Source organism: Adiantum capillus-veneris, chromosome 23, assembly GCF_014529385.1.
Source record: "Adiantum capillus-veneris isolate H3 chromosome 23, ASM1452938v2, whole genome shotgun sequence".
Lineage (NCBI taxonomy): Eukaryota > Viridiplantae > Streptophyta > Polypodiopsida > Polypodiales > Pteridaceae > Adiantum > Adiantum capillus-veneris.
The window spans coordinates 57,928,841-57,955,801 of NC_140953.1; the positions used below are offsets into that span (position 1 = coordinate 57,928,841).

The 26,961-nt window shown below is 44.2% G+C and overlaps 1 protein-coding gene across 1 annotated transcript in view; it reads right to left on the reverse strand.

Annotated features, from left to right (window-relative positions):
• The window catches only part of LOC147427831 (metaxin-like protein), a 33,640-nt gene extending 12,014 nt beyond the window's left edge, over positions 1–21,626 (reverse strand). Inside the window, exons 1-4 of the mRNA XM_086497541.1 lie at positions 21,363–21,626; positions 20,761–21,101; positions 20,516–20,592; positions 20,294–20,354 (exon numbers count right to left, since the gene is read on the reverse strand). Coding sequence (XP_086353667.1) covers positions 20,294–20,354; positions 20,516–20,592; positions 20,761–21,101; positions 21,363–21,537 — 654 coding nt within the window. The 5' untranslated portion in view covers positions 21,538–21,626. The remainder of the gene's footprint in view (positions 1–20,293; positions 20,355–20,515; positions 20,593–20,760; positions 21,102–21,362) is intronic.
• Between the last annotated feature and the right edge of the window lie 5,335 nt (positions 21,627–26,961).

The following is a 26,961-nucleotide window of genomic DNA, read 5'->3' on the forward strand; positions in this document are numbered from 1 at the left end:
CCGCATGTAAATCCCAGATGGCTGACCAAAACTGTTGTAGATAGGCGTGGGAGAGACCTGAATGTAACCAGAAACGCATACGAGTGGGCTGCTCTGGGTGCTGTCTCATCAATGCTAATCTTCCAATTCTGACAGTGTACTCAAAGAATGATACAGGTGCACCGGTGGGGTTAGAGTGAGGCCAATGCCACTCTCCTGGGTCCCAATAAAGCTGAGATAGTGCACGACCCTCCCACACCCAAAGCCTCCAAAGGGCGGCATCAACGGAAGCAAAACGGGGGTCAACACAACGACGCTTCCCACGGGAGCCTACTACTCGTATGGCCTCCCATCGAGCGTTGGGGTAGACAAGGTGTGAAGAGGTGGTAGCATATGTCAATCTAACATGAATCCCCTGAGAGCAGTCTGTATCAACTGTGAACAGCATGGTGTCTAAACGAACTAATAAGAGAGTGCTCTGAGCAAAGAGACCTTCCTAGCCACTATGGGGAGGCATCTGAACCGTGCCTGACATGACTACATCCCACTGTGAAGGAACGGCGGAGTCAATCTCAAGCAGTCTGTCTGTCACCCCACGACCAATGTCATAATGTTCTGCCACAAAATCTGCATCCAGCATACGTGTCTCATGAAACAACCGCATAGAGGCAGCAGGGCTAGTGTCCCAAGCAGCCCAATCAATGTGAGTCCTCTCTCCAAGCTGACGGGGTGGATTAACCGAAGAATTAAGAACTGCATCATTCCAAATGAGAGGTTGGCGCTCAATCTCCTCACGACATGAGGGAGGTGAGCGTATGATAGCCCTTCGCATGGAGACCCAAATCTGAAGGAGTGATCGGATGAAGGGTGAGAGAGTGCTGGTGAATAAAGGGGCATCCGTAAAGAGAAAACGATACCCTGTATGCCAAGTATGGCCATCTCTAGTGCCACGGTGCGGAGTCGCTGTGGAAAGAGCGGCCTGAAGAAGCATCTTCCAAGGTTCTTGGCCGGGAAAAAGACCCCGAACAATAAGCTTGGTAAGAAGGGTGCGGCTCTGTAATTCTGGATCAATAATGCCAAGGCCACCCTCTGGTCGAGGGTGAATAATCGTGGACCAACGAACTCGGGCACGAGTATCAGTACTCCCATCTGTGCCACTCCATAAAAAGTTCCGCACGAGTCTACAGAGCTGAGCTATCACTCCAGAATATAGCATCCAACAGGAGGCCGTATACCATACTGTAGCCAGAATGACCTGGTTGGCAACCAATGCATGGCCAGCAAACGACAGATGACGTTAAGACCAATGACAAAGCTTCCTGCGAAAAGACTGTAGTATGGGTGCAAACTGCTGCTGTGAGGAAACGTCAAATCCAACCTGGAAGCCCAGATATCTGCATGTCTGACTTGGCTGTGGCCATGTGAAACCATCAGTTACCCCCCAAGTAGGTACGTCATCACTGCCAACCAATAACCCATAGGATTTATGCCAGTTAATGCGTGCACCACTGGCAATGTAAAAAACCTCCAGGGCTCCCCACATGGCATCAAGAGCTGCTAGCAAATAGCGCAACATCAGCATAGTGTCATCAGCAAACTCCTGATCGATAAGGTCCGGAGCTGAAGGTACTGGCATGGTCAAGCCACGAAATGCATGAGTCTGAGCACGAAGAAAGTCGGACATAGTCTCTCCCACAAACAGATACAGATATGCTGCTAAAGGGCATCCCTGACGGACAGATCGAGAGAGCTGAAAACTGCGACTGACACGACCACCAATAGTAATAGCACTGCTGGCAGTCCTGAAGAGAGCGGATATGCCTGAGATCCATCTCGAAGGGAAACCCATCCTGGCTAATGATCCTTCTAGAAACTCCCACTCAACACGATCGTATGCTTTCTCGAAGTCAAGGATCAAAAAAGCGAGAGGTTCCGAAGATGTTCTGGCCCACTCTACTGCCTCATAAAAAGTGAAGATATTATCCAGTATGCATCTATCCATGACAAAGCCTGTCTGAGAAGTGTGAATAATATCTGGTAAGAACGGTCGCAAGCAATGGCTGATCAGTAACGCGAATATCTTATAGACTGAAGGGAGTAGGGTAATAGGTCTCCACTAGCGAAGCTGAGTGGTGTCACCCCCTTTCGGAATAAGAGATATGAGACCTGAACAAAGATCCGGATGCATATAGCCTGATGCAAAGATATCCTGACAACCACGAAGCAGTGGCGTACGCAATACATCCCAGTAGGTCAAAAAGAAAGCTCTAGTGAGGCCATTCTCGCCTGGACAGGAAGATGGATCTAGACTCTCGATAGCAGCATGAAGCTCTGCAAGTGTGAATGGGGCCAACAAGATCTCTATCATAGTGTCTGTACAACGACGTTAGGTGTGATGCCAGACGGTGGTAAAACTTTCTACCCGTTACTATGGGCCGTTTAAGATCACTGAGCGAGTGAATGATGTCACCTTCCCAATAGAGCTACCGCTTAATTGGAAGATCCATGATGCTTTCCATGTCAGTTTACTCCGGCCGTATGTGGGACCGCCTCCAAGCCAGCCTAGCGCTGAGGAACCTCCTGAGGTTGAGGAAACAGAAGAAATACTCCAACCGGAGCAAATAGTAAGTCATCAGGAGCGGTCTCTCAAATCCGGAAAGATAACACGGAAGTATTTGGTTAAGTTTAAGAACTACTCGAATCTAGATGCTCAGTGGATGACGCAGAAGGAATTAGCAGCTTATCCCGAGATACTAGGGGTATATGTCCAAGCACTACAGTTGAGGTCAACTGTTTAGAAGCCAGAGGGATGTTGCTAATTGGACTATTTTCTTATTTTTAATGATTAATTTCTTTTTTAGGATATTTTATTATGTGCACTAAGAACTGTTAAAAGATTGTAGCTACAGGAACTGCCATCAGGAACGGACAACTCTGATGTGTCATTTGATGGGTGACGGTAAACATCGCGAAGGAGTTTCCGTACATTCGATGGAAAGGGCCGGGTTACGAGTGCCCCTGATGCGTCACATGATGGGTGACGGGTGCATCAATAAGGGGGCATCCCGTAGGCTAAGGAGGAAATCCGAACTGAGTAAGAAAATACGCGTAAGAACGCAAGCACAAGAATAAAGATGGGTTCAATGAAGCTTTTTACGAAAAGCAGGAACAATCGCGGGAAGGCAGACGCTTTCCCGCGAGGAATCTATGTTTGCATTGCATTCGTGCATGCGGTTGCATCCAGGGACGCCTGGGAAGTGTTGTGAAATGCATTGGTTTTAACTTATAAGGTTTTATTGAGTTTTTGGGCAAGTTCAGACCAATTTTAAAATATGTCGGCCGCCCACCTAATAAGTGGGCAGCCACTTAGAAGATAAAGCAACAAAACCAGCCAGCGAATTCTCTCTCCCTATTTCGGGTAGAGCAGTGCAAAAAAAAAAAAGGCCGCGATCTCTACGCGAGCAGCTATTCGTGCCGTGGCCAGGGAGCTATAAAAGCACCACATGCCCTCACTCAAAGGGGGTACCAACGTCAGCAAGAGAAGACTCTGCCGCCGCAAGAGATCGCAAGACTACGAAGCACGGAAGTCGCTTTTTCCCGCGCAAGAGCGACAGGTATCTATTGTGGATTCGCCATACGAATTGTTGTCGCGTATTTGTGTGGTTTGTTTTGCAGGAATCTCCCGTCTTACTGAAAGGCCCTTCACGGGAAGTACGGCTTCACGCCTAAGTCACTTACGGGAAAGTACGGCTTCACGCCTAAGTCCCTTACGGGAAAGTACGGCTTCACGCCTAAGTCCCTTACAGGAAAGTACAGCTTCGCGCCTAAGTCCCTTACGGGAAGGAACGGCATTGTGCCCAAGTCCTTTACGGGGAAGCACGACCTTCGGGTCTAAGATTACAGAACGGAGGGGTTTCCTCGGGTTCTCGTGCTTGTATAAGAATTCTCCCTGAATAAAAGAATACTCTTAACGGGGAGGGACCAGCCCATCTTCTGGTCCCCAATACTGTGTCGATCTTCTCCCTTCTCTCATGTTTTCAAAGAATTATAATTTTCAGATTTTCTAAGTGCTCATGTACGCTCCCGTTTTGTGACAAAATGGGCCTGCTTGCTGAACCTGCAAACAATGGTCCATATACCATCATTCCCTGTTGGTGTTCTTGGAAGATCAAAGATAAAGTCCATAGCAATGCTTTCCCATGGCTTATCCGGAATTGGGCACTGGTTGTAACAACCCTGGTGCCTTTTGCCTGTCAAACTTGACCTTCTCGCAAATTATGCATGCTCGCACAAAGGCATCCACATCTCTCCTCAAAGTAGGCCAATAGAAGAATGTCTCTACCGCTTTAACTATCGCATCAATGCCACGATGCCCAGCATACGATGGGACATGACTCTCTTCCATGACCTTATGTCGCAGTGGCCTAGTGACACAAAGTCTGCCATGCATCATTATAAAACCGTCTCTAAGGAGGTAGTGCTCATGATGTTGCCTCTCTTGCAACTGTTCAAAGATCCTTGCAAACTCTTCATCAGTAACATATTGTTCCTTCATGTCATCTAACTCATGATGATAAGGAATTGACACAGCTGAAATTTGTGGCTTTCTTGATAACGCATCCGCCACAACATTCTTCTTGCCTTCCACATGCATAATCTGGAAGTGGAACATAGAAAGAATGTTTGCCCATCGCATATGCTTTTCGGATAACTTTGACTACGTCAAGAAGTATCGCAAGGTCTGATGATCTGTTTGAACAACAAAATCAGCACCTGAGAGGTAGTGCTTCAAGCTAGAAAGCGCATGAATCACGGCCAAGAGCTCTTTCTCATAGACTTGCATAGTCCTCTCTCGCCCTTGCAAAATTCGGCTTTCATAAGCTACTACCCGTCCATCTTGCATTAGCACTGCTCCGATGCTACTGCCACACGCGTCACATTGGACCACAAATGACTTCCTGAGATCTGGCAAAACAATTACTGGATCTGAAGTCAACTTTTCCTTTAAGAAACTAACAACTGAAATCTCTTTTTGGGTCCATCTGAAAGTGACCTCTTTCTTTTGCAATGCGTGAACAAGCGATGCTATCTCTGCAAAATTTCTGATAAACCTTCTATAGTAGGAACACAATCCCAAGAAGCTTCTGACATCGTGCACAGTCTTCAAGTCTGGCCATGTCTTAATAACTTCAATCGTTGATCCATCATGACACCATTCTTTGAGACTATGTGGCCAAGAAAGTGGATCTCTTCCAAGAAGACTTCACTTTTCTTAGGATTGACAAGTAGCCTGTGACTGCGCAGCTCTTCGAACACAATGGTCAAGTGACGCCTATGCTCCTCTTCATTCTTCGAATACACTATCATGTCATCGAAGAACGTCCCAACAAACTGTTGATGTGAGCGGAAAATCCGGTCCATCGTTCTGTTGAACATGGCAGGAGCATTTGTTAGCCCAAACGGCATCACTAGAAACTCATAAAGACCAAATGTCGTTCTAAACGCAGTCTTGTGCACATCCTCTGGCCTTATACGAATCTGATGGTACCCACTCTTAAGGTCTATCTTACTGAAAATTGCAGCACCCTCTAAACGATCGAGAATATCATCAATTCTAGGAATAGGAAACCTATTCTTGATGGTATTCTTATTCAACGCACGATAATCAATACACATGCGCCATGAGCCATCTTTCTTCTGCACTAGGAGCACTGGGGAGCAAAAGGGTGAAGAACTAGGCTGAATCAGCCCCTTCTCTAATAACTCCTCAACCTGGCCCATAATCTCTTTCTGCTGCGCCGCACTAACCCTATAGGGAGGTCTACTTGGTGGGCTACACCCTGGCACCAAATCTATACGATGGTCCTCAGGTCTCTCTAGCAACAATTGCGACGGTAATGAATCAGAAACACAGTCACTAAACTTTTGCCAAAATGCTGACCTTTCTTTATCTAACACAGATAAATTTGATTGATCACTATTTGAGACATCACATGCAAAAATCAAGTACACAGAAAGATGATTCTTTATTACAGAAGTGATAGCAGAAGTAGATACAATAGTGACTGACACTCCTTTAAGCTTTACATCCAAGATGTGAGTTTTGCCCCTATGCTGTACAGTGATCTTTTTGTTGTAGGCATCCAAGACTCCACGCACTCGGAACATCCACGGGATCCCCAACAAGGCGTCACAACCTTCCAACGGAATGATGTAGAACTCTTCTGTGTCCACATACGACTGGATATGCAAACGCAGCTTTCCAATAATGCAAGTAACACACTTTGAGTGGCCAGGACATGCAAACCCTGCCTGCGCTGTGTACCCCATCTCTTCAGCTCTGATGCCCAGCTTCATAACTAATTCTGGTGAGAGAAAATTGGCTTTGGCACCTGGATCAAAGAAGATGAGTGCCGTCTGATCCATAACTTTACCCCATGTCCTGCATAGCTCACTGGCATCTGTACTAGGCCTGTCACCCACCATGTCTGGCACCAAACTTGCCGTGGGTTTAGGCTTCATGCCTTTCTGGTCTTCTTTATCTGAGTCAACTGGTCTTTTCCTTTGTGGACAATTGGTAGCAAAGTGACCAAGCTGCTCGCATATAAAGCATTTGTTTTCAGCCATTAGGACCTTCTTTTCCTCGAGCGACTTGCGCACAAAAGGCTTCCTTTTCTGTTTCTTTGCCTGCACTCCAGAAGTTCCGGCTGAATCCTTGTCTTTGGTGGCCTTTTCTGACCCCTGTGACGCATCAGGAGCCGTTTTTACGAAGGGCTTCTTCGCTGAATTTTTCTTTTGCTGCCCTCCTTTCTCGTTGCTCGGAAACCCACTGTCCTCTCCTTTCAACAAGGCAAGAGCTGCAAGACCAGTGTTCGCAACTTCCATAAGCTGAGTGAGGGTAGCCACTCTGTTCTTGGTACAATAATCACGAACCCCTTTAGGCAACCCACAACAGTACTTCTCTATCTGCTTTGTCAATGGCACAAATCTGTAGGAGATCACTGAGAGTAACGCTTTACAAAACCTCCTACTGTACTCCAACAAGCTCTTGCATGAAGCTGAAGTAAGCTGGTGCCAATCTGTTATTACGTCGGCTTCAAATTCATTTGACAGCCAAGCAGATGCAAACATTTACTTGAAGTAAACCCAAGTGGCGGGTGCCTATCCTTGCATTAACAATGTCGTCCACCATGTGAGCGCATTGTCTTTTAAGAAAGTGGCAGCTTTCCTGACTTTCGAGGCCTCTGTAAAATTCCCTCCTGCATAAGCTGTATCAAACTGCTGGAGGAAAGTGAGAGCCTTTGCTTTATCCTCAAAACCACTTAAAGTATTGAACTTTACAGCTGCACCACCTTCTTTGTAAGCTTTTGGCTTCTCCAATGCCCCCAAGTTGTCATAAGGAATGGTCTGCAACATGGGGCACTGTAGTAGGCATGATCGGCACATCTTGGCCATTTGCAATATCTGGCTGCTGTCCAAAAAAAACAGCCATGCCAAAATGACCCTGTGGCACCCCAAACTTGCCGTGGTTGCTCTGAAAAGCCTGTTGCATGCCGATACTACCATACATGGGGTTTGGCATCATGCCTTGCATACCCCCAAACATTGTTCCTGGCATGTACGGCTGACTTCCAAGCGCATAACCAGCCATATTTTGGAACACTGATCCACCCCCGAAATACCAAGGATGTACCGTGGGTGGTGGAAAAACTAGGTACATAGCCTGGTATCCAGTTCCCTGTCCATTCAAGAAAGCATGCTGGCTCTGAAAGGTGGCGGGCTAAACTGGCATAACCTGTGGAATAGGCGTTCTAGCCACCTGTTCAAGGACGGGAGGAACCTGTTTTGGAGCCCCCGACTCCGCAACATGCAAGTGTTCCCTATCCTCCTGAGCCGCATGAAGTACCTGGGCTTGAGCCTTAACAAGCTCCATACGCGGCGTAGGTTGCCTATTTTGCTATTGCACTGGTGGCGCTTGCAAGAACTCCATAAACCTTGGATTCTGCACCAGCTGCGAAAAGACATTCACCGCGGCAACTAACTGAGTCCTAAACGCATCATCCTCAAGTTGCCCAGTCATAAAGCCCTGTACTATTGGAGGGACATTCACATTGACAGGAGGTACAGATTGACATGGCCGTGAGCTCTCGCCAATCTCAAAGACCATAGGAATCTCCCGCCTGTCCTTCGAAGAGGAACCCTCTTCATAATGCCCTTCCCTTTGTCGGCCATAGTGTAATCCTGCGTTCCTGCACTCTTTGTCTTTACCCAAAACAATCGAGGCTCACTCTTTGAGGAAAAAGTGATTGATGTCCCGACAACGGAACCATGAAACCGGCCCATAGGGCGGTAGACGTTGGCTTTCACCCGAAATTCTTTACTTTAAACACACACAGAGAGAACGTGCGAAGGAAACCTATGACGGGAATTAACACTTGAATACACACACGGCTCAAAAGCTAGAATGCCCCGAGCAGACGCCGACAACCTGAAGGCCCCAAAATTGGCGCCCCTTTTGGTAATTCTTTATTCTTAGAGAGGGCAAATTACAAAGTAGAGTCCTAGGAATCCTTCACCTGTATCCCTCTAGATACTACACCGTTGGGCCAAATTTAGGCAACATAACAACCCCAAAACTTGCGCGGAATCAATTCCCCTGCTGGATCTCACTTGCACTGGCGTAAACCCTCTGATTCTTGCCCGAAAACAATAAATTCAGCTCGCTGTATTTACTGGTTTTTGCCCTGTTTTCAGCCCCAAACAGTCCCCTAGCTGTCCTCTGCCAGTGGGGCACGATTCCCAAGAGTTCTGGCATCAGTATGGCTGAAAAACAGTCAATTTTCTGCGCATACACAGCGCTGAATTTGCACCTGTACGGTGAGGTTATGACCCTCACCGGTGCCTGCTTTGGAATAGCAACTAGCTACCCATGTTCCTGCTCAAGGAGGCTCTTGCCTCAGCACAAAAGCATGAACCCACACAGTTGTACATCAGTCAAATGAAGAGCCCTCTTGTGGGGCATCACATAACTGCACATAGGGGGGGAGAGAGAGAGAGAGCAGTGTGTAGTGTGTAAGGCATCACTCCTAGCACCACGCTGTACATGGGAGGGAAAGAAAGCACTCCATAGCTCTTAACCTGTGACAAAAACCCAAATGAAGCCTCTCCCAACTTAAAAATCAGCGCCCTTTTTTCTGCATGAGGCAAATTCATGAAAAAGTGACACTTGGCGCATTTACAAGCTTTTGCCCGTTTTGGGGTTGCCGCCTAAAAATCTCCCAACTGGTCGCCCAGTTGACTTCGCGGCAAAGTTGTAAAGTGTTCCCCTAGCCATACTGGAGGTAATGACGCGAACACATTTCACAGCCCAAAATAGCAGTTCCCTAAATTTTAGGAAATGATCCCGTTGGGCTCCCTGTGGTCATCTGACCATCTATCCTCATTGGGATCGCATCCAAAAATGCAATGTGGCCCAGCTCTCGGATATTTTCTGCTGGTAGTCCCACCTTGACTTTATGCCTTTATTGAGTTCATTTCCTAGTATCCACCAACTTGCTAAGTGCGACGGGGGGACCTATATGATCTTGCTCTGAGCCTAGACATCCTCTTACTATACGAATCCCAGTGCCGACCACTTCTCGTCTGCGGGTGAAACTACCGTTCACATTGGCCATACAATGTCCGACCGTTTGCTACTTCAAAAAGAGGGTCTCAAAAATAAAACAAAACCCATTGGAAAGAAACCAACAACTAAAGTTAGCAGTTGCCACGTCCTCGTGACATAGTTAACAGCTGCCAGGTCCTCGTGACACACTATATCAAGATGAATGTCATGTTGAAAGCTAGAAACTTTCTCACGCCGAAATGCGTTATCCAACGTATGAAAAGAGCTTGACACCGTAGTCCATGCTTTGAAGAAGTTGATGTATTATTTGTATGGCTCCACCTTTGTTGTAACAAATAAAACTAGATGTAAAATTTCGAGGCGAATTTGTACCCATTGTATCTGCTTAATGTCAAGAAATTAATCAAGAGACCTCTTTTTGCTTACATGATCTATGCAAACTCCAACTCTCCTCATGAATCTCTTCCTTTATCCTCTCAAGATCAAAGTTGTTTACACTTCTCATAGCAGAACCCTAATTTTTTCGAAGAACCCCCGCCTGGGGTATTGCCCCAAAACGCCTTGAAGATCATGAAATTCCACTTATTCCTGGGCCTACCCCTCCCCCTCGCGCACCTTACCGCCACAATAAAGCACAACAAGATGAAATTTCCAGCCGGACCACCAAGTTATTGAACAAGGAATATATTCAACCAAGCCCTTCACCCTATTGTTCCCCAATTCTGTTAGTACAAAAAAAGGATGGTTCGTGGCGCATGTGTATTGATTACCATGCCTTGAACAAGCTCACAAGTAACAATCGTTTTGCTATTCCGTGTATCAATGATATTTTGGATTGACTTTAGGGATCATCTTACTTCAGTCGTATAGATATGAAGAGTGGCTACCATCAAATTCACATTAAGCCGACCGAACTTTCAGGTGCTACGAATTTTTGGTCATGCCTTTTGGATTGACAAATGTCCCCGTGTCCCCGCCACCTTCAATTGCATGATAGAGCGTATTTTCAAAAAGCACTGTGGATTCATGGGCACTTTCCTCGACAATTTGATTATCTTCTCCAAAACTGAGGACGACCATCACAAACATCTCGCCATGGTATTTGCAAAATTCCACGACCACTAATTAGTTATCAATGGGAAGAAAAGTGAATTTATGACACAAATCCACTACCTCGGGCACATCATATCAGCAGAAGGAGTTCAAATGGATCACGAGAAAGTAAAGGCAATACGTGGATGGCCCCACCTCACCTCTGTTCATGAGGTTCGCAATTTCTTGGTCCTTGCCTCTTATTATCGGCGATTAATTGCACACTTTGCATCTATTGTTGCTCCACTGCATGACTTAACCAAGAAAGGAGCTATCTTCAGATGGACTAGTATGGAAACTACGGCTTTCGACACATTAAAGGACAAACTCTCCACCGACCCCGCATTGGTTCTTTCGGATTTACAGAAATATAATGTAATAAAGTGCGCCGCATGTGGCACTAGTTTGGGAGCACCACTTGAACTAGATGGGCATGTTGTTGCCTACGAGGGTCACCGCCTCGGACCTGAAGAGCTCTTTGATAACATCTACGAGAAGGAATTACTTGTTGTTCTCCATGCCCTAGTATCTTGGAAACATTACCTCATTTGAGCAGAATTTGTTGTAGAAACACACCATCACAACCTCCGTTATTTTATGGATCAAACCAAAATCTCCAAGAAGCAAATGAGATGGGCACATTTCTTATCACTATTCCACTTTCAGATCAACTCTGTCAAAGGAAAAAATAACAAAATAGCAGATGCACTTTCATGAAGACCTTATGTCGCTTCCGTTAGCATTGCAACTCACCAGACCTTGATGCTCTAAAGAATTGTGTATTTCACAAATCCCCAATTTGCCCATACCTTCGAAAGACTTATGTCTAGATTCTCCGTCCCATGCTACAGGTTGAAAGATGGATATCTTCTATACCATCAAAAGCTTTCCATTGCCAGTGCTCTTCAACCCAAGATCTTGCTTGAATCCCATGCCCCACCATATGCAAGGCATCGCGGTATTCACCCCACAAATCTTGCCATTGACATCTTCTTTTATTTGCCTACTCTCCGCAAAGATGTCAAGAAGTATGTTTCTGAATTCCTCATATGCACCAAAAGTCAAGTGCTACCGCCAGAAAGCCTGTGGATTGTTACATCCTCTCCCCTTTCCTACTCGGCCACAGGAAAGTATTGCAATGGATTTCATATTTGACTTGCCCACTACATCGTTTGGTTGTAATGGCATTATTGACCGATTCAACAAACAAGCTCACTTCATTCCCGTCAAGAAAACTATCAAAGCCGATCAGATGGCAACCTTATTCTTGCAACATATTTTTCGCCTTCATGGGATGCCGCAATCCATAGTTAGCGACCTAGACCCGTGTATGACAAGCCTCTTTTGGCGAGCTTTCTTCGAAAACATTAACAAGATATTCTCATCACGAGATGGACAATCCAAGAATGCTAATTCAACAATCTTGGACCTCCTCAAGTAGTATGTTTCCGATCAAAAACACTTATGGGAGAAGTACTTGCCACACATTGAATTTGCCTACAATAGCACGACACATTCGTCAACTGGCAAAGCACCCTTAGAAGGAACTCCTAAAGTCCCACCAATTTTACTCACAAAAGATAAGATTTTTGAGACTGAAAAAATTGTGCTGGACTTGGACATTGTCTACTCAAATGTCAAAGAAGCCTTACAAAAGTCCCAAGATAAGCAAAAGTGAGCAACTGGCAAACATAGGAAACAGCTAGACATTAAAATTGGTTACGGATTACTTCCTTTCAAGAAGACACGCCTACGAAAAAAGAAAGGGAAAGAACGGTTGTATCCTAAACTCATTCAACCGTATTGTCACGTACACATGGCTCTGTGTGCCACGTGGACATGCTTCTTCGACTTCCAGAGCAAATTTTGCACCTATTTCTAGATAGGAGTGTCTAGAATCCTAGGAGGATTAGTACCATAAATTTTGTGAGCCTGTTTGCACGACCTCCATGTCCAGACAAGTCCAATAGATAGGTTTTCCAGTTTTGAATCCCTCTTGCATAAATGGTTTGTACGAGTGTTTTGACAGATGTTATTACTGACATGACGAGCATGTAGGTCTAGGTTAGAGGAAAGTGTCGATCCAGTCGATTCATCAAATGGGTCACCAAACAGTGAGTCGCCTGAAAACTCCCATGTGCGCACATTTGCACATTTTCCCGACCTGACACAATTTCCCAACTGGGCATCTACAAATCCACTATAAACAGTATCTCATCTTTTAAGACCTCGTTCCATCTTTTTTTTGAATAAAGCCTCTTGATTACTTCGGCATTGGTTGCACCTGTTACTTACAACTTGTGTGATTGTATGCTTGACCCTGGTATCGGCAAATCAATTCAGCCAACACAAGACTTTTCTATTATGGAGTGGCTTCAAAAAAAAAAGGGAGGAAATGGGATTCAAACCCATGATCAATGCATTGTATGTTGATTAGGAACCCATCAGCCAGCGTTCTTCATCAAATGAGCCAACGCAAACACTTCAGCCCCAGCGTTTAGGAAATCGGCCCCTACGGCACGAGAGCATCCTCGCAGACCAGCAGTTCAACCGAGCGTTTTCAGTTTTCAGCCAGTTTCCTTGCCGGAGATGTCCCGGATCTGCTAACGCTTGCCCCATCTGCAGCCCCTTGGACATTTGGCAACCAATGAGCCTCTCTCCCGGCCATTCCCTCGCCGCATCGAGTGCTCAAATCGCTGCCCATCAACTGATCCATGTTCCCTGTGACAGATTTGCCGCATTTTGCGTGCCAAATCTCTGCTTTTGCAACCAACTTTCGGCCTTTGTTTTTTCTCATATCGGGAGAATCAGCCCCGGATCTACCCCTTGGTGGCCATCAACAACCCCTCATTGAGACGGATCCAAAGGTGCATCAAATCAGCCCCAATTGTGCTTCATTTTGAAGAGTTACCGCGGAGAAATTCCCCATTCGAGTCAGTAGAGTCCTAGGAGACTTCAATGCTCGAACGGGCAACTGTCAGACAGTCTTCTACGACACTTCAGATGAGATGCTTAGAGAGTTGGATGTGGGTGAGCTGGGGTTTGACAGATGCTCACATGACAGAGAGCAGACTGAGTATGGGAGATACCTCACGGAGATGACGACTACACATGGGCTAGCCATACTTAATGGCTTACAGCGGTTTCCTGGAGCAGCAGGCTTCACATGCTTTCCACACAGACATGGGGCCAGTGCAGTGGACTATGTTATGACACAGCCGAGCTTTATTCCTTGTATTCAGGATTTCACAGTGGGAGCCAGACCAGTGGGCGTAGCAGTGGATCATGCTCTCTTGACACTGTCCGTATCTTTTCAGTTTAGTACAGCCCAGAAATCAGGAGGCAGGTCACACACCCGTTATACATTTACACCAGAGACTGACTCAGTTTATACAGAGGCGATCTGGGATCGTCTATGCACAGTTGCTCCAGGCCTCTCAGTAGAGGAGTGCACTACTTTACTGACTGAGACACTACATGATGCAGCATCAGAGGCATACCCACACACTCAACCGGATCGGAGGCGACATTCTGGGAGCATGCCCCAGAATAGTTGGTATGATGAGGAGTGCAGAGAGATGAGAGTCCAGCTTCAGAGGGATCTTCATTTAGGAGTCATCACCTACAGACAATCGCGGATTGCTTTCCGGCGCCTTGTGCGAAAGAAGAAACGAGCTTACCTGGCCCAGATGGAGCGAGACTTGTATCAGTTGTTCTTGAGTAGAGACTCAGGCGAGGCATGGCGACTCTTCCATGAGCACTCCCCTCCCCCAGTGATTACTTCTCCTGATGTGTGGGGCCAGTATGCGACATCGTTATATACGGTTCCTGGGCAGGATCCCCTTCCAGATCCTACAGAGCCATGTCCACCTACGAGCACCTTCTTTACCACTGAGATGGTAAAGAGAGCCATTGACAGGATGAGGACCAGGAGGGCTTACGATCATGACGGTCTAGTAGCGGAGCACTTTATACATGCTAGGGATATGCTGATGGAGGTTCTTGCAGTGTTGTTCAATCGTGCCATGTGTGAGGGATTACCTGAGACTTGGAGGTTGTCTACTATTGTGCCTATATTCAAGGCAGGTGATCCTACAGAGCCTGGAAATTACCGCACTATTATGGTTGGACACACACTGGCACGATTGTATGCATCCATTATTGAGCAGCAGTTGAGTAACTGGGCAGAGGGTGAGGGTGTACGGGCAAAGGGACAGGCAGGTTTCAGGAGGGGTTTCTCCACTCTTGACCATATTCTGACACTCAGAGCTATCATTGAGGAGGGCAGGTCACATGGGAGACGGATTTATTGTAGCTTTGTGGATTTCCGCAAAGCATTTGACATGGTACCGAGAGCTCGACTGATGCGCAGACTGCAGGAGATGGGGGTGCCCACAGTGTTGATTTGGGGGATTATGGCTTTATACAGATCAGTGATGGGACATGTACGCACCCCAGAGGGGATATCTGACTTAGTTCACTCCACTATCGGGGTGAAACAGGGTTGCCCATTGTCTCCTACTCTATTTGGTATGTATGTTGATGAGGTGTCTGATTACATTGACAGAGAGGGTGATAGAGGTGCCCAGCTGGCAGGGACGTGGATCCCATTGTTGTTATATGCTGATGATATTGTCTTGATCTCTGACTCACCAGAGGGTATGCAGCGACAGTTGGATGCATTACACAGTTTTGCAGAGGATAGTGGATTGTCTGTAAACCTTGGTAAAACCAAGGTCATGGTGTTTAACACCACACCGCAGTGGATCAGGAGATCGGCACCGACCTTCACGTATGGTCAAGAGATTGTGGAGTATACAGATGCATACACTTACCTTGGGATAGTCTTCACTGGGCCGAGGTTTTCTTTGGGGAGAGCAGCAGAGACTAGACTGACCAGAGCTTATGCGGCCTTGGGAGGCTTGGAGAGGATGTGTTCGCAGGTTCAGTTCCAGGAACCTCGGACAAAGTTATGGCTCTTTGATACTTTAGTAGCCTCAGCTATGATGTATGGGGTACAGGTATGGGGACCTTCTGTAGGCCAGGATGGTTGGAGACGTATGGAGAGGCCCTTGGTATCTATGATCTCCCGATTGATTAGAGCCAAGGCCTCCGTACCTCACGCGATCATTCGAGCAGAGCTAGCTGCCCCCCCCATGGAGATTGAGGCGCTTACCAGATCAGTGTCCTTTGTGCACAGCCTATGGGATACTACTAGAGACAGATATGCTAGACTGGCCCTTGAGTCTTCCAAACAGTTAGCTCTACAGGGGGACACTTCATGCTGGCATGCACAGATGACTTCATGGTTTCAGACGCATGGCTTCACCATGGACAGGTTGCCCCCTTTCCAGTATTCTCTTCAGGCACCCTCGTTGTCTCTTACACGGGTGGAGATCACTAGACTCATTCGTCAGGACCTGACCCAGCTCGACACCAGGAGGACATGGATAGAGCCGCCTCAGGAGTTGAGCACAAAGATGGCTTTCTATAGAGAGCATCTTCTCCACCTCACAGGAGATGGGTTTGTGATTCGACCCAGCTACATGGACACACATATGTCTCATGGTTTGCGTTGTGCCATTGGTCAGATACGCACATCCTCACATCAGCTCGAGATTGAGACTGGTAGATTCAGAGGGATACCAGCAGACAGCAGGATATGCCGATTATGCCAGAGAGAGCCAGAGACAGAGTTGCACTACATATGTCATTGCACAGTGTTCTATGAGATACGGGGGCGTTTCCACTGCTTATTCAGAGAGGGTTTTGGTCCTCTATCTAGGGTCATGAGTTATGAGGATCAGAGATGTCTTGGACTATATCTACTTGAGTTACACAGGTATAGAGACACTTTACTGGGGAGAGCTAGAGAGAGGCAGTCCCAGAGACACGTTACAGATTTCTTTTCACTAGATATGGGACAGCCAGAGGAGCAGCCACCACTGCAGAGCTCGTCCCACACTCATTCGACCACTACTGGCACTCTCATCGACCGAGCATTGGAGCTACAGAGATACAGACGACCGCGACTGAGGAGAGGAGCTACACAGCATCGACGGAGACTACAACAGAAGATTCGAGCCATACTCTCTCGACATCCAGAGTGCAGATGAGGATGGATCCTCACCATTTCTTCCATCTTTGTTTCACACACTGTTACATCCAGTTTACCGGGTACCTATTGTATCAGCTGCTACACCCACGTAGTTTTAGATTGTAGTAGTAGTAGTAGTATTTTGTTCCACTTCTAGTTCTTTTCTAGTTCTTTTGTACCCAGACATGGTATTAGATTCACTATTTTGTAACTGATTGGTCTCATAGGTCATTTTGGCCTTTTGAAGACGTTAATATAACATTTCATTTCATTTCATTTCTCTCTCTCTCTCTCTCTCTCTCTCTCTCTCTCTCTCTCTCTCTCTCTCTCTCTCTCTCTCTCTCTCTCTCTCTCTCTTTTTGGAACCATCATTCGTGCTACGTAGCACACACTCAAGCAAGGAAAGAAGTAACAATTTGTGGAAATGTTGGCAGGTAATATGGACCATATTACCTAGCAGGTAATATAGACCATTCAATGTCATTCATCGCATAAACGACATTTCATTTCAACTCAAGTTACCATCACACTTGAAGATCCATAATGCTTTCCATATAAGCCTCCTTAAGCCATTCAAGGGAGATTTGCTGTCACAAGATGGGCACCACGTGCCTATAGAAAAGAAACAGACTGAACAAACTTTTAGCACTTCAATAACAACTGAATTGAAAGAGAGAGAGAGAGAGAGAGAGCACACGCGACACGGAGTGGCGGAATTCCACCCCAGAGAGAATTGGCCCCAAACCTTGACGCCCTTTCAGTATTTCTTTATATTACTTGAACTTAGTACAATGCCAACACTCACGTTCTGCACCTTCTCCCTGAAGCGTGCCAGAGACTGAGCCCTCTGCACATATTTAAAGGCCCTTGGCCTATGAGAAGCAGTTTACATGAAAAGCCTCCAAACTCAAAAGCATCTAGTCCAAAAGCAGATGCCCAAAAGCTGCCAGCGTGAATTATGGAAATCCGTACAACTGTCACGTCAACAGCATAAATCGAAGAAATTCCGTACAAGCTGCCACGTCAGCATGTCAGCGCAATTTCCGGAGCGTCCATACTGTTACCACGTCATCAGTTCATGCACAAGTGTCTTTTTTTTTTTGTGGGTCTTGCTTTATTTTGATTCCTTTATGTCACTTGGGTCCCATCGGACAGGGTCCCATAAGTTGGTAGGACTTCTTCTTCTGATGTTGCTTGTTCTTCTTAGGGTTTAGGCCCCTCGGCCGTGATCTGAAGGTTGGCTCTGTTCTTCAGTGACTTGACACATCAACAGTTTGTGACATTTGCCTACGGAACCTTTGGATGACACTCAACCGGTAGTAGAAGAGATTTTAATCCTAGAACAAATACTTGCTCATAAAGACCGCATCACTCAAGGAAGAACCACACGGCGATTTCTGGGGAAATTCAAGAACTATCCACCTTACGAATCCTCAATGAATAAATTTGGAAGAATTGACCAAAATGATGATCTGATACAATTGTATTGTCATGGATGCTTGAGAGTCAGTCGTTGCCTGCATCATCGCCTACATCATCGCTAGAAGGCTCTAGAAGAATCTATAAGGATCTAGAAGATTCTAGAAGTTCTATAAGTATCAAGGAGATTCTAGAAGTTTCTAGAAGCATGGAGAAGATTCCGGAAGGTGCACACACATTTTTAGCCATTTTCGGGCTTTTATGTTTTTTGCACCAATTACACATTTTTGCCCTACCTCAACCCAACGTTCTATAAAAGCAATGCTTAGGGTCTTGTAATTGTTCATTGTGTTATTGAGAGCATTTGTGCATCTAGCGTTTTCGCTCTCTCCCTCCAACATTTTCGGCGCGCATGGCTCTCACACTCTCCGCTGCTCACTCTCACAACAGTACCAAGCATCTACCATCAATTCCCTCTACATCTCAGCATTTGATCATTGTAAAGCATTGTGCAAGTAAATAAAGCAAGTTCTTGCTCTAGCAACAGAGCAAGGAGGCCCTTGAGAGAGGTTAGGACCTAACATAAAGTGTCATCTCTCTTTTCTCTCTCTCTCTGTCTCTCTCTCCTTTATTGTGTTCAATTCAATTTCTCTTTTCAAGTGAAGTAACCTTGTGTTTGTGTGGAGTACTAGTTCCAAGCTAAATCCTTAAACACTTCCACTGCACCTGGCACCCTACACATGATTTAGACCCACTTTGACAACTTTTGGGGCCTTTGGTTTTAGCAACCTCATGCTTTTGAGGGGGCCCAGTTTAGGGGACCCTATGTATCTATAAAAGGGTGCCTTGAGGGAGGGACCTGCAGATCATTGCATAGTTGCTGGTTACAAAGTCTCTCCCTCCGACGGTAGCACTCTATGTACCAAAAGGGGCCCCAAACTCTAGGACCAATGCATCTGGAAGTGGAACTCTGCCGCTTCATAACGACTCTTCTTTCTTTTCAGTTCACTGTTCAGTTTGTTCAAGTTTCCCATGTGCTGCTATTGATTTTTGCTTGGGTGTCCAAGCCAGTTACAAAGAGAGCCCTGATTCACCTAAGACTTCAACAGTGATCCAAACAATGATAAAACCATCCCCTCAACCATGCATCCTATTGATTAAATACTACAGCATTTCCACTAACATCATCAGTTCCCCATGGTGAGTACAGAACTAGGTAGCAATATATCCTCACACACATGGCACTCATGAGCATACATAAATACAAAGCTGTATGTTTTAAGTTTGTGTCATGGCTCTAAACTTTAAAGATGCAAAGTAGGCTCAGACTTAAACAAAATTTTGTACTATACTAAGCGTTTACAAAAAGAATTAATGACACCAAAAGTAGCTGATAGGGTATGCGCACAACTTAACCTAATAAGAATTAACAAAATATAGACACTTGGACCCAAAACTTCAACTTGAACTTTGCATGTCCACAAAACACAACTAGCATACACCTAAATGAAAGGCCCAGATTTCAGTTTAGAGGAAAGTGCAAGTTCTAGACTCATGGTCATCATCCACAAGACAATATGACTTTCTCTATGGCATACTCTATTTCCTAAATGCTACAGCATCCTCCTCCGTAACCTCATAAAGTGCCAAATAAAGGTAAATGTAGGTATATGCTCACACATATACACCACTCAGACACACATATCAGCACATACGTTCATGTAAAGGTCTGTGCACTGACTTTTGTAAAGCAATAGAGATGCAAAGCAAACTCTTAGCTGGGTTTTCAATACCCTTAGTTGAACCACGAACGTGCATCTCAAATCTCCACACCCCATGCATTTTATTACTGACCAAAAGCAGCATCCCAATGTGATGATTTGATCGGTTGATAACCATCATTAATGATCGTTCAAACCTCCGAGACACACAGACTAAGGGGGAGATTAGTGGTTTGCTAAAGCCTCCAAGTCACACAAGATGCAGGCGCATAAATTCTTCAGCTTCCACAATCTGTTGTTTCAACCTTCAGATTTTTCTACATTGAACATGCAAAATAAAGAGACGTTACTCTTGCTTACCAAAGGAGCCTTCATGACGAACAAAGCATGGCTAAGAAACAAGGCGTCCAAGCTTGATGGCCTGCAAATTCCTTGCACAAAGAAAAGCACACACAAAAGTTGGAGTCAAAGCCGTAACTTGCTCTTAGATTATGGAGTGAAAGCTGTTGGGCGCAATGTGCACGCAGTCCAACTAGTCCTCCCTTGCACTTGTAAAACACACATAGTTTAAAATTTACTTACCCTGAACTCAAGAAAAACTTCTGGTCACCAAGCAAAGTAGAAAGAGTGTCATACGCTTGGGTTGCCTTCACCTCCATCTACAAATTGGGGAAAGAAAAGACCAATCATGAAAATCTCCCGCAAACGATACAGTAGACAACTAAGGAGCTGCGCCCCAACAGCATTTAATGTGCAATAACTGTATTCACACAATTCATCAGCAAGTGATCTGGCTGGTACTTGTACCAAAATACAAGAAATTCTACCTCTTGGTTCATCAGCGCAATGTTGTCTTTCCTCAGGCCAAGATGATTCCACATACATACTTGCTGCTTCCAGTACAAAATCTTGCTTAGAGGCCATGGCAACGACGCGAAGTAAATTTGTCGAGCAACTTTCACATTGTCAAGGTCCCAAAGTTCACACAGCAGCATGGAGTGAAGATGCATCCAGATCATTGCACTGAGAGACCGCATAAGAGCTACTTCATTATCTAAAAGGCCTGCATCAAGATTTGCAATTCCTTGCCTTTCTAGAAACCCTATGATGCCCCCACTCTGAGTTGAATATCCAACCAAATCTCCATACTCCACAGCTGGCAAGTAATCTGCAACACAAGCGCATAGCAATATCTGCTAAACCTGAAGCTCGAATTTTAAGTAGCCAAAGCAAGAAAATAGATTGAGTAACAAAACTTGTAATAGCCCATATAATGTTCAACACCATAAACCCCTAGAAGTTTTTTTATGTCGATGACGACACTGTCATAAGGTAGCCAGCCGCTTCACATACAGAACACAGATTCCAGAAAAGCCAGAAACACCATGGTCTCCTCAAGATTAACAGATAGGCAAAGGGTTGACGTTACCTGCGTCAGGTGAGACGTTATTGTAAGTGATGGAGAAGTCGAGCCGAGCAAGCTTCAAGTAAATGTAGGAGGGCAAGCAGAATGGGCAGGCTGTGGGAAGGCCCCAGGCTGGGCCTCGTGCAAGCAAAACAAGGTCTCTGCCATCACTGCGCGAAGAAGATGACGGATCGGCCATTCTTCTTGCTTAAACCCTTTCTACGTCCTTCTCTGAAAATTTGAACATGGTGGCAAATGCCCAAGACAACTCGTTAGGGCCAATGGTTGAGGGACAAATGGAATATGTTCGTGTGAATGAAATCCTGACTCCCGAGTCCCTCCCTAGGCCTAGGCTAGTGGAGTCTCAAAGACACGCATTTTTTAATTTGATGGTAGGTGCTTATATATATACTACTACTGTACATAATGGCAAAAGTGAAAACCTAAATAAAGTCGTTGAATTTACTTAGAGGTTCCGTTTGCCGGAAGCATTTCAAAGGTGTCATAGTGGGGGTTGGCCACTACCGGCAAGGGGTTGGAACCCACCCAATGGCGTTGGACAACAATGGAAGGGGCAAGAATAGCAGAAAGCAATGGCAAGAGGTTTTCAAGGCTATATGTGGGTGTATAAGCTTGCACTACTTGCATTTGTTGCCTGCATTGGCCTTGTGGTGGTCATGGTGGTCATGCTTGCGTATAACTCCAGCAAAGCACATAGCACCCCTCTTCATCAAACACGGCCCTTGTAAGAGATCTCTAGAGGAAGATGAAGATGAAGCCCATCAAGTAGCGCCTCACCCATCAAGGCACACCTTAAAACCCCACACCCAATTAAACATGACCTTCCCCCCACATGTGTCCCCCTTTTGCATGTCCTTCGTATCCCCTTTTGAATGGGCACATCATAAACTCAGCCTGGATCTCGCAAGATTCTCATGAAAGTTACATTTTTTAAAATTGGCTATTAGTGGCTCCTATTGTAGCTCCTCTTTCTACTTATTAGGAGGAATCGTCTGAAGCTTCCTTCCTCTTTCAACAAAACAACTCGTCATATTTGAACCCAGGTGGAGCAGAGTTGCTCCTTAGCCGTGTTGCTCTACACCACAAGAATAGCCACATTGATCTGCTAATAGTCCTGAACAATAAATGTACAAAGCACCTCCTTTGATTCTTGCTTGTGCCTCTATCCCCTCCTCCACCACGCATCTCCCCCCCCCCGGCCACCCGGCCCTCTTGCTTACGTGATCTTGCTCTCACGTCTTCTCTCTGCCCTCACAACATAAAACAAAAATATATTCTACTAATTCTTTATTTTTCTTATTTAATTTTAGCTGGTAATCCCTACCCCTACTCACAATTTGGAAAGAAATTTATTAATTAGCAAGATTCCCTACTCATATGCTCATTCTCCCTCATGAACAATACTTTTGCAAGAGAGAGAGTATTAGAGAACATGACAATAGATGAGGACCGGATTTACTTGGAGCGGATCCGCCCTCCAAAAGGCGTTTGTATTATAGATTCTCCCATCAAGAGAGACTTTGTTACAATACAATCTTTGTGTTCTTTGTGATTTTGGTGATGCTATGAAGATGGAAAGCTTCATGCATCATGAGCTTAACATAAACTTTGCAAAAAGTGTTAACTATCCCAAGCCTCAGTCCCAAGGCCTCAAACATCTTCGAAGGTGGAGAGAGCTAGCGGGGAATGAGGGTAGGGAAGAGGAAGAAGAAACATTCCATATGAGAAAAAAATAGTTCCTCACTTATCATCACTCTTCTTGCTTAGCATAGCATAATAGCATAGTAATGAAGATGAAGAAGATAGCAAGCTTAAGCATTGAAGCATGGCTCTTGATTGGATTTGCATTCCTTAGCCAAGAGTGTTGGTGTAGGCTCTCCACTTCTCAACAAGCTTGGAGAAGGAGAAGGAGATGGAGCTCTTGCACTTTGCACTCCACACAATGAGAGAATGTGTGTGTGTGTGTGTGGAAGAGTATACCCCCCCTCTTATGCTTGGTCCACACCTCTCTCTCGTATTATTTTATTATTTCCTTTGAACATGTGTCCTCTTTTTCCTCTTTGAGAGAAAGAACTTAATTGTTTATTTTTATGTATCTAAATTCTCATTGGACCTCTTTGAAACCTATCCAATAGCATTCAAACACATTATGAGGGCCACATGTGGAGGATCATTTGAACATGTGTCTTTTATGTTTATTAAGTCATTTGGTTAAATGGAATACTTCAAGGACTTATTCAATCAAGCATGGCACGTTCATGTCTCTTGAGAGTTATCTTTGAATTGAATACTTAAAGAACTTTAATCATTTAAGCACGTGAGAAACACTCAAGCTTTTGGATAAAGTTCTCACACTAAAACTTAACAAGCCAACAAGCACCTCATACTTGGGTAGGATTCCTACCTCCAGGTCAGCCCTAGCTTGCCTAAGGTCAAAGAACTTTTGAACACTACTTTTGGAGGTCCTTAATGAAGCTAACCCTACGATCTTTAAGCTCCATTAGGTAGCATTGCTCTTTGACAGATCATCTCTCATTTGGACCCCTTTACAAGTGGCCCCGTGTTGAGATAGATCCGTAAGCACATGTTTATCTTCTAACCCTTGTTCCCGTTTATTATCCCACATTAAATGATCACTTTAATATGAGAAAATCATTTGGGTTGGTTAGATATTAGATTTTATGACAGTACCTCTCTCTTGAAATCATAGTCGTCCTCGACTATGAGGTAAAAGAGATAAAGCCATAGTCATTAGTCAATTTGTCTTAGCGGGTAGAGGATCCCTTTTTACCCTACGACATCATTCCAAGATGGATGACTAATCCATTTGGTGCTTGGGAGATATAGCTGTTGCAAGCATGTCTGCTCTTTAGTCCATTTCAACCTCCCAAGTAGAGTGACAAATTCTACATGGTGTTTGAGAGACGCCATCATCACAAACACGATTCTTAGTATGCATACTACTTAAATTTGTGCACAATAAAGAGAGAATTAGTTTTATAAGACAAAAACATTGATCATTTAAAAGAAACATCTACATTTGTTTACTCTAATGTAGCATTGTAAGCATTGACAAGGTTCATACTATCCTTAAGCTGGATTCCTTGCATCCATTTAGCATCTTCAAAAGGATAATTTTTGAACTTAATAAGAATTTGACAAGTTTAATTGTTGATTGGTGATTGTACATTGCTAATTGGGTGTCTAATTGAGTTAATTGCATGCTTGGATGGTCAATTACAAATGTCTGTGCACTATTTTGCCCATGTTTGTGCACCTAAAAATCAATGTGTGCTTAATGATTTTTCAATTGTGATGATTGATTTGTGTTGTGGTCATGCCCAACTAATGATTTGTGAAATCACATTGCAATTTCGACAAGATTAACCCTTTTGTGTGTGCACCTAAAGCTTGATAAAAACTGCCAATTATTAGTTTGTGTGTGCCTAAAAAGTGTTTAATTTGCATGATTGATTCAATTTTTGATTGCATATTTGATGAGTGTAATGGTTAATTGTTGTGTTTTTTAGCTCAAAACAGGGATTTACACACTCCAATTGTGTGGAATTTTGACCTAATTTTGTTGCTAATTTTGTCGGTTTAATTGCCTAGTCTTGATTTTATTGATCAAATTATTTGAAAATTGGTTAGATGTGATTTTTGCAATTTTATTTGGCTGCGCTATTCCCCTATGTGTGGAGAATTTTTAGAAAATTTTCGAATAATTTTTATAATTTTTTGTTACTTTTTGCATTAATTTTTTGTTAATTCCATAAAAATTTGATATTTTGCGATCTTTACGAGTTGTTTTGAATGAGTGTTTTCAGCTTGCTTTCGAGGGCATTTGGGCTTTCGTTTGCCAATTTTTGAGCATTTTACTATTTTTCGGGGTCATTTTGACGATTTCGTCGAATCTGGCGTTTATGATGCGTATCAAAAATGTTTGGTTGTGAATGACGATGATTTTCTAAGGTTTTTAGAATTTTTCGAGAATTTTTTGGACTTTTTTGGTAATTTTTGGGATTTTCGGGTGAATTTTAGCGTTTTCGCTTAATTTTCGGCCTATTTTGGGCATTTTTGGACGTTTGGGAATAAAAACTTAATAAAAAGTCAGGTTCGAGCTGCAACGCCTGTGCTTTGCGGCACATAAAATTTCCTTTGACTAGATCTCTACGGTCTCTTGCGATAGTTTTCGCCAACAATAAAATTCTTTTCTTCTTCTTCCCTCTCCGAGTGAACCCACTCTAACTCTCTCTCTCTCTCTCTCTCTCTCTTCCCCACCCCCTCCCCAGTCCGATTATTAACATTCTCTCACCTCCCCCTCTCACTCTCTCTCTCTCTCTCTCTCTCTCTCTCTCTCTCTCTCTCTCTCTCTCTCTCTCTCTCTCGTCCCCTTCCAAAAATCATGATTATTTAGACTCTCTCACTTCCCCCTCACACTCCCTCTCTATCTCCCCCTTTTTCTCTCACTAACTCCCTCTCTCTTCCCACTCTCGCACTCTCTCTTCCTCCACTGCATTGCCGCCTGCCAGTGCACCTTCTCTCTCTCTCTTCCCTCTGCTTGCGCTCTAGACGTCATCAAGTCCCGCGTTTCGCGCTGCTGAGCTCGCTAGACAACGCTGCACGCGTGCCTGGTAAGCAGGGGCTGCAAGGCAGTATTTATTTATTTTGCATAATAAAACACACAAAAAAACAACAAAACAAATAAATAAAAAAATTTCAATAAAAAATCATAAAATTCACCAAAAATTTATAAAAAAGGAAAAAAACTCATAAATAATCAAAAAGAGTTTAAAAATTCTAGAAAAATAGAAAAAACATAGAAAAATTCACCAAAAAAAAAACCTCATAAAAATTTCATAAAAAATAAAAACTTCTTAGAAAATTCATAAGAAATAGAAAAATTCATAAAAATTCAAAAACTCCAAAGATAATTTTTTTTAAAAATGGAAAAAACTCAGTAAAAATCACAAAAATAGTTTAAAAACTCACAAAAATTTCATAAAACCTTCAAAGAAATCACAAAAAAATAAAAAATTAATTGAAAAAAAAAACTTTTCCAAAAAAATCATAAAAAGACCAAAAAATTTAAGAAAATTCAAAATTTCACAAAAAATTAAGAAAATTAAGAAGAAAAATCCTGAAAGAGCCCAAAAAAAGACAAAAATAGCAAAGCCAGGAAGTGTACCGCAAAGCGAGCAAAAATCGAGAACAACAGCCAAGAAAAACCGAGCACACCGCACAAAGTGACCCAAATCAACAGAAGAACAGCTGAAACCGACCAACTCGAAGCTGTGAGTAGCATAAACAAATTTCGTGCTCGGGTTTGGAAAGTGAAGCCACAATCCAGTCACGAAGTTAGAAGTGAAGGTGCACGCTATAAATTGGCTAGTGCAAGCAATTGCATTAAAAATCGAGCTTCTAATTGGACGAACAGGGCCACAACTCACATGTGATTGCAGATTAAACTAGTACGAGTAGCAAAAATTCTGCTAATCAATACCAAAATCTGCTAGGAGACAGTTTTTACAAAACAAGCTAACATGGACTCAAATCGAGTCGAACTCAAATTGAATCGAGAGTTCAAGTACAACAAAGCAAG